The following is a 13,162-nucleotide window of genomic DNA, read 5'->3' as shown; positions in this document are numbered from 1 at the left end:
TAGTGTCCCCTTATATCAAGCATAATATGCCCTCCGCTCTTTAACATGCATCTTCTGTTCAATAGATGGCGGCGAGGTAAGGGTAGGCTTCGGCCTGATGGGGAGATTGATGCGGTTTTCCCCCGGGGTCAAATGTTTTGTAGTCTTCACTTGACGCCAGCAACTGCTATCGTCCTGATAGCTTGTGCCGTGCCCGTCCTGCCAGCGGTGGATCCTAATCTCGTTGATCAAAGAATTAAAGGCCTTGATGACTTCTTCAGTGGGTCGTTTCATGTTTTCCAAGAGCTTTTCCTGATTGGAATTTATCCTCCATCCTAGCCAACCCAGCGGAGTTTGGTTGTTAATGTCTTTGCCATCTGGGTCCGGCTCTGTAAGGCCATGCTTGCGTAGGTATGAGATGTGATCCAGGTCTCCGTACATAGCTACGTAATGCAAAATAGATCTCCGCATATGGTCGATAAGGTCAAGTCTTGCACCTCTTTTGTGAAGAAGAGCAAAGACGTTATTACACCAGGGAATACAAGATGCGAGATGAATAGGTGCCCGGCCATGTTTGTCCCGTGAATTGATGTCGGCTCCTCCCTTCAGCAGTGCCTCCCATTTTCCATTACAATCCCATGGTTCAGCTGCATTGCAACTTGCCTCGATGAGGTGGTGTATTGGAGCGAATTCCGTAGCATCGGCCTTGAGGTTAGGATCAGCACCATTTTTTAGCAGAACCTCAACTACTTCCGCTGTGCCTTCCTCCCCAGAGGCGCAGGCAGCATGCAAAGCGGTTAATCCCTTGGAGTCTTGGACATCAGGGTTGCTGCCCAAGTTGAGCAGGTCTTGAATGATGTCAACCCATCCGTAGAAGGCAGCAAGGTGGAGGTGAGAATGACTCCACACGTGGTTGACAACATCGAGGCGAGCCAGACGGTAGAAGATCGTCATTGTGACGTTCAGGAAGAATAAATCCTTGGGATTCTGTTCTACCTTGATAAGTTGCTGTTGTTTACGTCTGTCTACTGATGGGAGGTCAGTTTTATCGTCGTACTTGCGGAACAGGGTAGAATAACGGGACGTAGTCATGGTGAGTGTTGACGGATTTCTAGATTTAAGTAGAAGAAGTGTTTGGTGTATATTGTGTAATGAAGGGCAATGTGTGCAGCATGGATCCATCCATAGGGGAGAAGTCATCCTTTTTATACACGAGTGAAGAGTCAGTCGGGGCTATTGAAAGGCAGACTTTGAGGATTATATTCACCGAACTCCAATATTCAGACTTTGACATATCCGCGCTTCTTATTTGGCGGGACGTCGTCCAGGAGAGACAACACAGGCGTGCCTAGCATGGCGTGGGTTGCCTACAAGGTCATGTTACACGAGGGAGGTCTAATGAGCCGTCATCGAACCATGTTGTTAAGCGGGAATGGTTTGGATCGTTTGAACGTACATCATCGAGGCTTATTATAAGACATAATCCGTATAGCTGTCTTTTCAATGGTCAATTTGGTTTTAAGCTCCACGTATGTTATCCAGCTCCAGTGAATGTGAGTGATATGAGCTCATGTGTCGAGGGACGCCAATTCCAATTCACCGGTATGCTAAGAACGTTCGACATGTCGCGTGAGCTACATGTGTTGTTTGTGGTTGAGATTTGTGGCTGAGGGCTTGTATCAGTAGAGAACTTAGTTCGATATGTCCCTTCATTGCCTGGGATCTCGAAGACCAATTGTGCCTCACGGATTGCGCCTCATGGAGAGAATGCTTCGAATCACCAGTGAACGATTGTGGCGGAAGAGATCCGATTTGTCCGTGTCCAAGTTAGATTCCAGCCCTATGGACGGGTTTCTTGCCGCCAGCCAATCGATATCATCGTGGCTGGATCCAGGCTGAAGTGACTTATGAAACACCAGTTTTGTCTGAACGTAGTGATTGGCTGTGAGCATACTTTTGAACCTGTCAATTATAGTTTATTTCGGCGTTCTCAATATCAGCGCTTAAGTAAGTGGTTAAGTTCATGAACAGCGCGGCATATCATTTGTCCTGGCCATTTAACTCTCGCCCGACAAAGAAGTATATCACGCTTAAACGCAGAGTATGTCAGAACGAAAGACATGACATATCAAATTATTTATGCTTCAATCTATGACCACTTGATATATAATGCTTCTCGTTATAGGTTCAGTGGCTATTCCCGCACATCAATGCTCCACGTGCTCCAATCAAAACCTCAATTGTTATCCTGGTATAGTTTCTTCCAGTAAATCGCGTCAACCTTAACAATTGCAAATCGGAGAAAAGGCCACGACTGCATTCGCGTGCGGAGAGTCTTTCTCCACGTTGCGAGAAGGTTCTGGTCATAGGCCGTCATATCAGGCTGTCGCTTCTGAAGACAGAGCATGTAGCAGAATAGCCCGGGATATGCGAGACAGTTCCGTGTGTATGCGGGCCAGAATGCTGATTGATGTCGGGCATCTAGGCCGCGAATGAACTTGATGACTGTTTGGATGAGACCGCGACAGGCTTGGAGGACTGTCTCCACGGAGGATTGTACGTGGCTGAGCTGTGTGTTGCTGTCAATGATGGGACGTAGCAGTGCTCGTAGGACGAGGATGTGCGTGGTGTAATATGCTACATAGAGGGATCTGTGACTCTTGACTGAGTCATCTGCGTCGCTGTCGCTCGGCTCCGGTCTTAGAGCCAGAGATTCTGGGAGGTCCTCCAGCCATTTCAGTAGCTGCTGGCGTGGACCACGAGCTTGTTCAAGTAAAGAGTCAAGAATCTGAGGCCGTGATACGGCACGGAGGGAGCTATTGCGGTCAGTCTGGTCAAAGATAGGACTACGAAGAGGTCTTACAAGAATTGTCGACAAATTCCGCTAGTGATCTCGGTCAACGAGCACAAACGAATGAAATAATCAAGCGACTGATGACGAATGTTTTCCGGTATCACGGAGGTAGGATCAAGAGAAAAGTCGGCAGGTGTAAGTGGTGAGACATCCCAATCATCATCTGATATCATGCAAGATCGTCCATGAGTTACTGCACGCCAAGTATACTCAACATAAACAGCCCACCATAACCGTCTCCGAAGGCGAACTTCCCACGCTGGTAACTTCCATCCAGTCGGATTGACATTCAAGCCAAGTGACTGAGCCATAGCCAGCATGGAAGCTGCCAAGGACCATACAAATGGGTTCTCCACAACGACGACATCAAAGGGAGTGTGATTGAGAAGGAGCAGGAATATCTGAATGGTTGAGAGACGAGGGAAGTGCAGTTCCTTCTGAAGACAGGTGTAGGAGACTTGCCAGAGATCATTGACGTCTGGCTTGAAATATGCACTATCGAGACAGAGCTTCTCATCCCAGGGCGTGAAGGGCAGTGCGAGGGCGTATATACCCGCAAGTAACCCAGTAGAAGCCTCTGCGACAAACTTATTCAGGTCTTCAAAGACGATAGAGCGAGAAAGAATTGGCAAGTCTTCGAAAACAAATCTGAAGTACCTGTACATTAAGTAAGTACATTGCTTCAGTATAGAAAAAGGGGTAAAGGCATACAACTTCACCAACGCCACGCCCGTTTCTCGATCAACCAATTTCTCAAGATGTTCCCTATCGCCCAGCGACGACATACACTTATCAACAATCTTCTGACTCTCAATCGCAGTCCCCGTTTGGCTCTGCAAAAAGTGAATCGGAGCATTCGCCGGAAACGCGTGTTGCTGCCGTCGATACGCCACGCGATAAAAGTCGACTTCATCACTACTAGAATACGGGAAATGATTCAGAGAAAAAGGATCAGATTCGTTAGAAAAGCCAATTAGTGACGTTGAGTGGTCTGGCCGTTGATCAAATGAAAGGCGCTCGAACAGGGCGGCGGGATGATCTGCTGTTTTGCTAGGAGTGGCGATGGGAATTTCGCCGTAGTCGTCTGAGGGTGTTGGATCGTCTAGGGGTTCGAGATTGGGGAGTTCACCGTTGGCGAAGAAGTCAAATGGCTGATCGCTGCCGTCTATGCCGTGTTGGTCGAATGAGATGTCCCAGTTGATACCGCCTCCGGGCGAGAAGATGGATTGAGATACTGTGCCATCCAGAGGAGTTAAATCGAGGCCTGTTTCAACACCTGAAGATTGGACATCTATTATCCGTCAGTCCATGTTTTTTACATCATCATCTCTTCTCACCATCCGGCATGCGCAACGCCTCATAAACACCAACATCCCGCCTCAGCGCCTGTTGCGGCACAACAATCGGCGTCCCTCCACCCCCGTCAGAATCCAGCCGTCTCGTCCTACTATCCCTGGGCTTCTTATTCGGGTTCCCCACAAACGTGCAATCGCGACCCGTGCGATCACAGAGCTGGCATGGACGCGTCGGATCAGGGATGTTGCAGAGCACTTTGCGGGCGCGACACAAATCACATGGTCTTTGCGACTTGGAGCGGTATCGTCTTATGCCCGCGACTTGACGGTGCGGGTGCTCCTCATGATTCATTGTGAGGGAGATGCTGCTGAAGGTCACGCTCGCGGTATTCGATTGATGAAGTGAGTTGCCGATAGCGGGGTCCGAGTTGGCGCCGATATCCGGTCCGGGGCACGTGATTGGAATGCCGGTAGTTAGTGTCGGCGCACATCATCATGTCTGTCATGGTACACGTTGTCATCTGTATGGCGTGGAAGAGTGATAGAACTATTAAGAGAATGAACTGTAGGGCGATATTAGTGATATTCATTCTATATTTTCTTACAGCCAGAGCGCTTTCTATATGAGAGGCTGCCTTGAACTGTATCGCTCAAGTTCAACAACCTTATCATGAGCCAATCATGTCACCCGTGAGCGCCATATGTCTGATCAATATTAATTGTTCCTGGGGCCTACAGTCATTACCTCTGAGCAGTTTCAGATTCATTCATTCCTAAAGAAGAAGAAACAATCACATCTAGCTCTCTTCAACGGCTCAATATTCGCACCATGACTTGTTCTTCCGTTCAATCGAGCACGATTTGCAATTTCTCTAACTATACAATACAAATATGGAATTATGACACCAACCAACTACCCACGTCACTCGCTCCTCGTCGCACGAAGCTTATCATATCGCAGAACCGCCCCCAGCAAAACACTCGCACCAAGCGCACTGCACCATGTTAGCATATCCAGTCCTCCATGGCACGTTGAAAACTTACCAATCTTCAGGCGAGCAATACTCGGTTGGGTTATGGCTAATCCCCGATCTCGTCGGTGTAAAGATCATACTCGTAGGACAAACCCGATTCGTGTAGCAGCTATCATGCCCCGCACCACTAATCATAGGTCTCCAAAGCTTGCCCTCCTCATTCTGCGGCAGCGTCGAGCAAACATCCGCAGCGCTCTGCTCCACCACCGAAATACACTCTTGACTAAACTTGACAGCGGGACTATCTACCAGAAGCTCCCAGTCAACCTCACAACCCTTTTCACTATCATCGCGAGAAATGCGCTGGAATTCTGCTTCGCACTCTTTTACCATCTCGGCGAGGACTTCATCCTTGACGTGACGGAGATCGAGGGTGAATGTTACCGTGTGCGCCATTGTGTTGACGGTGCCGGGATCGGTGATGAAAATACCAGTTGTTGCGAGGCCGTCGTGCTTTTTGGCGATCGTGTTGGCGGCGACGAGCATTTTGCTGGCGGATAAGACGGGGTCTTTGCGGGCGTACAGTGGTGTTGTGCCTGCGTGGCTGTCGCGGCCTTTGACGGTGATGTTGAACCATTTGAATGCTTGGACGCCTGTTTTCGCTGTCAGTCACCGTGAAGTATCTGGTAGAGAACTTTTCTTACCGTGTACAACGCCAATTTTGAGACCCTCATCTTCCAAGATAGGTCCCTGCTCAATGTGAAGCTCGAAATGCGCGGCAAAGGGATTTGACCGATATGAAGCGGGTTGGTCGCCACAGTAGCCAATCCTATCGAGCTCCTCCTTCATCGACTTGGGATTAGCAGCCAAAACTTCCATGAGATCCCAAGCGGTCTCGAGAGGGATGACATCCGCCCAAACGCCTGAAGACACAGCCATCTTGGGAAAGCGAGCGCCCTCTTCACTACAAAATGTCAGCCAATTTCTTCACGCGTATACTCGTCGCAGACACGTACTTGGTCCAGTTCACCACTCCAATAGGGCCCACAGTCTCATAACCATGATCATTCAACGTTCTCAAAACCTCAAGACCCGAAATAACACCAAGAATACCGTCGTAGCGCCCACCAGTAGGCTGCGTATCCAAATGCGAGCCCATCATGACTGGAGGCAAATCATTGTTTCTGCCGGGCCGAATCGCAAACAAGTTTCCCATTTGATCAATTGAAGTCTTCAATCCGAGCGACTTGGCGTAGGTGATGAACCAATCTCGTACTTGCTTGTCCGAGTCATCCAGGCTGAGCCGCGCCATGCCGGTTTCTGTGGAAGCCCTAGGGTAATCAATTTAGTTTTGGAGAAAATTGTGATGTTGTGAGAATGACTTACTTTCCATAGCGGTGTGCGGCGCCGAACTGACAGCTTTCGTGAAGCGATTTTGCGAGATCAACTTCGTTGATTTTGAATGGTGGTAAACTGAGAGAGCCCATGATGATGCGTGACGGTTTGCAAATGGTTTGGAGCTCCAGTTCCTGATTCTGAGCGAAATCTAGAATGGTTTATCTCAAAATATCTGCTGTTGTTAATATTTAATCCCTCGATAAGAGCACTTGATAAATCCAAGTCTTGCCTAATTATGTATAATCTCCCCTCAATCGTTATCCTTTATCGTCCCCGACGGTCATTCCCTCTCAACATTGGGGATCACGGCCGAGTGATTAGAGTGGGGCGTTATCCGCCGTCGGCCGTTGGCGGAGACTATTCTTCGTTGGGAAGCTTATTGGAGCTCGGAAGTAAACTCCAATCTTGCCGAAGAACTATGACATAACTTTTGCATGGCTACAAGGATGTAAAAAACGCGGGGCAGGAACTTTATCTTCAATTGACTTTCCAGAGGCGGTAATTGTCAAAGAACTCTGTCATCAACGGCTTCTGACTGATTGCACTGTAGATTGACTTTTCGAAATTTAATTGGAGATGATCATCGCGCAGTTCAGCGTTGCAGCTTCAGTCTTCAGTCTAGAGAAACTCCAACAATCTCTTATCAGTCTTATCTCACCTCTATCATGTACAATGCTTTAAAAAGGAAGGATTTACCATAATCATCTCCACTTGTGGAGTATTTCTGTCTCCGCCGACGGTTTATTACAACTTGACTATCAGACTATCAAATGCGGGGGTGGATAAGTGACCATCGTGCAGCAGATCACCTGGTGATAACTCGGATATGCAAGCGACCTTAAAGAAGTACATCTGAACCTGTAATCCACATTTCACACCTTGTCTTGTCAATACATACTATGTCTACACTGGTCACGATGGAAGCCGCAGAGAAACAGTCGGAGCTCAAGATGCCGCTTGAGCACGAGCTCGATCAGAACTCTGGCGAGATGAACGACATGACTGAAGTCGAGAAAAAGGTATTGTCCAAGTTTGACAAGTTTGTTATGCCGCAGATGGCACTACTTGTTCTATTTGCGTACCTCGACCGAACAAATATCGGTAAGTGCCTTGTCAACCTCAACTCCAGCTCGGAAAGCTAATCGTGATACCCAAGGCAACGCACGTGTATTCGGCTTCGAAGAAGATACAGGCATGCATGGGACTCAATTCAACGATGTATCAATGTACTTCTACATCTCATACGTCGTCTTTGAAACACCATGGGTTCTCGCCGTCAAAAAGTTCGGACCAGGCCGTGTCCTTGCTATCGCCATCGTCAGCTGGAGTTTTATCACGTTGGGAACTGGCTTCGTTCATAGCTACGGACAGGTCATCGCCTGTCGAGTTCTCCTTGGCTTCTTCGAGGCTGGCCTCTTTCCTTCTCTCACCTTCGTCGTCTCTCAGATCTATCCACCTGCCTCGCAAGGAAAACGCGTTGCGGTTCTCTATGTCTCGATTGCACTTTCTGGAGCACTTGGTGGACTTATCGCATATGGAATTCAGTCCATGGGTGCCCGACATGGTTTGTCAGCTTGGCGATGGCTGTTCATTATTGAGGGTGCCATCTCGCTCGTCATCGGAGCGGTTTGCTGGCTGAGTCTTCCTACTTCTCCGCAAACAGCTTGGTTCCTCTCTGAAGAAGAGAAGTCGACTATGGTTCTCATCAAGGAGCGCAACCATCCGTTTCAAGAAACAGAAGGTTTCTCGTGGAAGCAAGTCGTCATGGCTCTCACGGATCCCCTTGTCTGGCTTGCTTCCGTCTCGCTATTCTGCGCTTCCATCGCCCTGTTCGGTTTCGGTACATTCCTCCCTACTCTTCTCAAGGGCCTCGAGTAAGCATCTCTATTTCCTTTTCAAGACTCCACTAACCAGGAATGCAGCTATACGTCCCTCCAAGCCAACTATCTTAGCATTCCCGTCTACGTTCTGGCGTCCATCTTCACTGCTGCCACCACCTACGTCTCAGACCGCCTCAACCGCCGAGCTATCTGCCTCATTCATTCTCCACTATTGGTAATCGTCGGATATGCCATAGTTGTTGGTACCGGGCACAAGGCTGCAGGTTTCTTTGCCATGTTCCTCGTTGGCGGTGGCGTCTACTCCTTCAACACTGTTTTGGTAACGTATGTCAACATCCCCTCCATGCGGCAGAGTATCAACTAACGATTTGTAGATGGGTATCGAACAATATGCAGCCAGATTACAAGCGATCTGTCGCGATCTCCATGTTGATCTCACTTGCAAACGCATCCGGAATGGCTGCGTCGCAAATCTATCCCATCCAGGATGCACCTCGTTACGTCATGGGAAATGCAATCTCCCTCGGAGGAGAGGTCCTGGCACTAGTTTGCGTTGGGCTCATTTATGCTCTTCTGAAGTACCGCATGCGACAGAAGGAGAGATTAATCGCAGAGGGTAAGGATAGCAACGGAAAAGAGGGAGACCAGAGCTTAGAGTTCAAGTATGTCTTTTAAAGAGCTCCGTTATGCAAAAAGACGGATGTCGAGCTTAAGAATGAGGGGTTGTACTATAAAGCATTAGAGTCATAAAGTGTTAGTTATAACAGAGCTAGCTATTGTTACGTGCATGTTTGTATATGTCAAGAATGGTAATGTCGTTGAGTGTTATGTATTAAAATAGCTATATACTCGAAGAGGTTTTGGGCTTCATGTACGAAGCGCTATATACTTTGCTATATGTCCCGGTACGAATGAGCAGCAGCTTACTTAATAATCTCCATTGTCGCCGAAAGGAGGGAAAGAAGGCGTGCTCTCATCACAAGCGAAGCGAACAAAGTACCTGTTATCGCTACCATCACCATTGACAATGACAGTTCCATCAGGAGCCTGGACCTCAGCGATGAAGTTGAGATCACCCTGAGCATTGGCCCAGAGAAGTCGGAAGGGAGTATAAGTGCCAGCAGTGAGGTGAATGGTAAAAGTCTTGGAAGTGCCACCGGGGTAGTCCTGCTCGAGATCCGCGTTGGCACGAGTCCAGCCTGAGATAGCCTTGGTGCCGAACCAGATGAGGGTGATCTCATCAGAGTTAGGGATGGTAACCGTGTAGTCACCAGTCTCGGGGGCGTAGAGGAATGCCTGGTGGTTGACGGCCTTGTACTGCCAGAGCTGTGCGGGGCTGTTGTCGTAGATGGCGAAGACAGAGCCGGAGGGTGTGCCGGGAGTGATGCCGATGCGAGTGGTCTCACCCTCGTAGGTAGGAGTGGCAGTATGGAAGAAGGTAGGGTTGAAGGCGGAGAAGTGAGGAGGATTGGAGTTGTGGAACTGGTGGGTGTAGATGGCATACTGAAGGCCGGCGTTTGAGCAAGACTGGTCTGCAGTAGGCTCAGCAGTCGTGGTGGTCTCTGTGGCGGTACCAGAGGTGTTTTCGGCCTCAGTGGTGGTGGCCTCGGTCGTAGTAGGCTCAGCAGTAGTGGTCTCAGCGGCGGTGGTAGTCTCGGCGGCGGTGGTGGTACCCTCAGCGGTTGTAGTGTCCTCGGCAGCAGTGGTAGTCTCAGCGGCGGTGGTGGTACCCTCAGCGGTGGTCTCAGCAGCGCTTGTCTCAGCGGTAGTAGTACCGGCAGCACTTGTCTCGGCAGTGGTGGTGCCTGTCTCACCAGCACTTGTCTCAGTAGCGCTAGTCTCCGAGACAATCACTGTAGCGAGAGTGGAGCTCTCAGAGACGACAGGGACGGAGTAGTCCGTGCTGGTAGAAACGGCAGCAGTCTCAGTAGCAGTGGAGGAAGCGATCTCGGTGGAGGAAGAGACGGCAGCAGCAGTAGTGGTTGTGCGAGGCCTGCAGGGGCCAGCGGCAGCGAAGCTGGCAAAGGCCAAGCCCGCAAAGGTAACGAATGACTTCATGTTGGTAAAGAACGTGATGAACAGTAAAGAATGACTGGGGGAAAAAAGAATGGATGAATGAGAGTATGAGTGATCTGCAAGCAGAATGAGGATCGTCCCGCTGTTATATACAAGGTCTCTAATCTATAGCCATGTCAAAAAGGCGTTTTGCTAGATATGGCAATTTCTTCGCAGCGGCCCAACACTGACTCGTCTTTACGAGACTAATATAACCATATTGCGCCGCGCTGAGAACTTCAGTTGTTGTTTAAATTGCGATTGTGATTTGGCTGGACTAAAACCCACGCTGTATTGCGAATACCCCGTATTCCCCTGGCATCGGGTCATGTTTTGTTTCCTTGCAAGGTTCATGGATGTTGGATCTAGTTAGCTGCTCATCAAAGACACAAGCTAGCAACGGTCAGCCCGGTTTGTCCAGCTAACGACCGGTGGTAGGGCAGTGGTCTGGGCCACGGCTGGTAATAAACCTGAAACCCGGTTACTGGTTGAAATTTACGTCATGGCGTTTATGTTTATCGATGGGCCAATCAAGTGCCAAATTGGGTCCTTTTAGTCCCCTCATGCACTGACTGTAATTTCTAGATCGTTAGTGCGAGGACCGTTGAGGCTTGAGCTGCCCCTATAACCCACAGATTCATGGCCCAATGAGGTGAAAAGAGCTACAGACTATTGAGACTAGTACCTGGATCCGTCTCTCAGCTGGCAGTCTGGCTGCACCGCTACTGTTAACTTTCACGCCTTTTTTTAATAGCTATTTTGGTATCGAAATAACAACACAAAGTCCGTTTTGCGAACTTGGAACACCAATCACGCGATAAATCGATGGATGCGGTGCAGCACAAAAATCTTTCCACCACGGAGCATCCTCACAGTTGCAATGCCGAAGTCTGCTGCCATACCCCCACCATTGACATAGAGATATCTTTGATTGCCGCCGTGCCACTCAGCACTATAGTGCGCCACAGTTTTCTCTCCAAGACGTTCAGTACCGTCCCTACCCCCTATTGCCCATTCACGGCTAAATCCCATAGCGCTGACCTGCCCAACAAACAAAGATCTACCCCTTATAAAGCTAGGGCTTGAGAGAGGTCTGAACCCTTAGTGATCCCACCGCCGAAAGTAAACCGGAAATCAGCCTTTGACAGCGCGAGAAACCTCAGGTAAAGCCTCAAGAGTTGCTGAAAGGTGTCGAGTTGATGACCGCCGTGGTTTGACACCACGATGGCGTCGACACCTGCTTCTACTGCTAAGACGGCATCTTCAGCTGTGAGAACTCCCCTGAGACGGATTTAATGTCTGTTTGAGGCTGTAGCCAGGGAATTGTCTCTGACCATGTCAGAGCTGAGTCGATGTTGAGATCTGAATGCTCCCACCCAATCTCAGTAGCCTCTTCCGCAGTCTTGACGTTCAGGATCAATCGGCCCTTCGATCCGCCACCGGCTTTGATGGTAATTATGTTAGCCAAGTTCAAATAAGCAGGCAACTTCAGCAGAGTTTTCCATTCGTGCAGGCGATTGCCCAAGGCCGTCGTATCCACTGTCAGATCGAGAGCTCCGTAGCCCGCTCGTTCTGCCCGCTTGACAAGCCGTTTTGTGACATCACGAGAACGAATAAAGTATAATTGGAACCATGGTAGGGGATGCTTCGCGTCGCGTTGAGGTAGGGCTTGGCGTCATCAAGGGATGTTGTCGCGTTTAAAGACAGGCAGACATTGGTGCTATGGGCAAAAGCGGCTGGCGACGGATATTTTGCCGTTGTATCCAGCTAGTAGCTTGTATGCACTCGATGCGAATGCTATAGATATGTCATAGTGTTTTCTGGATATCCGAGTCGAGTTATCAATTACGAATACATTATGAAGAAGCCGCAGATGGAAAGCAAGACTGTCGATGTAAATAATTAATATCTGACTCTTCTCCGCGCGGGGAGCTGTGATAAGCTGATAGGCGATAAGCAGAAGACGGGAAGGGATTTTCATTCAGGTGCTCACGCGGTGCGACCGGTAAGCTCTAGGGTAGGAGACTTACGTTTTGTCAACCTCTTAATTCCACCAACAAGTTGTCAGTTGATCATCAGCTCCATCAGCGTGACAGCATCAGATATATAACGGTAGAACTCTTTAAGCCAAGCTTTGATATCATCTGCGGTAGTGGGCTTTCTATTTTGGCCTAGTTTTATGCTCATGGCCAGCTAAGTTACTCGATCTAGATGTTTGGGTGAAAAGCACCAGAAATCAAGATAGGAAGATCAATTGCAATAATATCTCTTGTAGAAATATCACTCGGCCAATATCCATTACAATTGAGCGATGCTAAGTGGACTTGGCTACTGAGCTTCATGGAGCTGAGTGTCACTGGCACCGAGAATTGAAATCTGGATAGAGTTAGTGTCAAGGGGAGTCCGATGATAAGCACCGTTAGCTTCGGGCGGAGTCCGTGAGATCTTCCCCACATCTCGCGCGGACCCACGCCCTCGGGTCAGCATCCGAAGGGACTGTTATTTCCGATCACGCAGTCATTGCGTGGAAAGGGACCGATGCATTCAATATCGTCATTGCTGAACTCGACGTAGTGGGAAGACAATTCCCTCGACTCAATCACTATGGTCGTATGGCTCTCAATATTTGTAACCTTTTGATATCAATCTCAAGCCTGGGCGTATTCTTCTCGTCAGCTGAGGCTGTTGGTAGTCGGTTTGGAGCAATCAACTGTGTTTGTGAGGGGTAAGATAGTGCGGGGTTGCCATGCTACTTACTCCCTTTGG

The 13,162-nt window shown here is 49.0% G+C and overlaps 5 protein-coding genes across 5 annotated transcripts; 1 reads left to right on the top strand and 4 right to left on the bottom strand.

Moving 5' to 3' along the window:
• Positions 1–15: 15 nt before the first annotated feature.
• FSUBG_12544 (uncharacterized protein) lies at positions 16–1,071 on the bottom strand (the record flags this gene model as incomplete). Its single annotated transcript, XM_036677343.1, has 1 exon — positions 16–1,071. The coding sequence occupies one exon, from the start codon at positions 1,069–1,071 to the stop codon at positions 16–18; it is 1,056 nt and encodes a 351-aa protein (XP_036531978.1).
• A 1,144-nt stretch (positions 1,072–2,215) lies between these two features.
• Positions 2,216–4,480, bottom strand: FSUBG_12543 (transcriptional activator DAL81; the record flags this gene model as incomplete). Its single annotated transcript, XM_036677342.1, has 4 exons — positions 2,216–2,795; positions 2,843–3,490; positions 3,545–4,124; positions 4,171–4,480. 4 exons carry the CDS (start codon positions 4,478–4,480, stop codon positions 2,216–2,218), a joined length of 2,118 nt encoding a protein of 705 aa, XP_036531977.1.
• A 570-nt stretch (positions 4,481–5,050) lies between these two features.
• On the bottom strand, positions 5,051–6,589 carry FSUBG_12542 (n-carbamoyl-amino acid hydrolase; the record flags this gene model as incomplete). The annotated part of the gene is made up of 5 exons (XM_036677341.1): positions 5,051–5,123; positions 5,173–5,755; positions 5,807–6,066; positions 6,119–6,433; positions 6,489–6,589. The coding sequence occupies 5 exons, from the start codon at positions 6,587–6,589 to the stop codon at positions 5,051–5,053; spliced, it is 1,332 nt and encodes a 443-aa protein (XP_036531976.1).
• Positions 6,590–7,417: 828 nt separating this feature from the next.
• On the top strand, positions 7,418–9,016 carry FSUBG_12541 (allantoate transport; the record flags this gene model as incomplete). The annotated part of the gene is made up of 4 exons (XM_036677340.1): positions 7,418–7,601; positions 7,657–8,374; positions 8,423–8,665; positions 8,716–9,016. 4 exons carry the CDS (start codon positions 7,418–7,420, stop codon positions 9,014–9,016), a joined length of 1,446 nt encoding a protein of 481 aa, XP_036531975.1.
• Positions 9,017–9,268: 252 nt separating this feature from the next.
• On the bottom strand, positions 9,269–10,399 carry FSUBG_12540 (uncharacterized protein; the record flags this gene model as incomplete). Its single annotated transcript, XM_036677339.1, has 1 exon — positions 9,269–10,399. The coding sequence occupies one exon, from the start codon at positions 10,397–10,399 to the stop codon at positions 9,269–9,271; it is 1,131 nt and encodes a 376-aa protein (XP_036531974.1).
• Positions 10,400–13,162: the final 2,763 nt, after the last annotated feature.

The sequence above is a fragment of the Fusarium subglutinans genome (genome assembly GCF_013396075.1).
Source record: "Fusarium subglutinans strain NRRL 66333 chromosome Unknown NRRL66333_c0000274, whole genome shotgun sequence".
NCBI classification, from domain to species: domain Eukaryota; kingdom Fungi; phylum Ascomycota; class Sordariomycetes; order Hypocreales; family Nectriaceae; genus Fusarium; species Fusarium subglutinans.
Note: the sequence above shows the minus strand (reverse complement) of the source record. Positions and strands in the feature narration are given on the sequence as shown.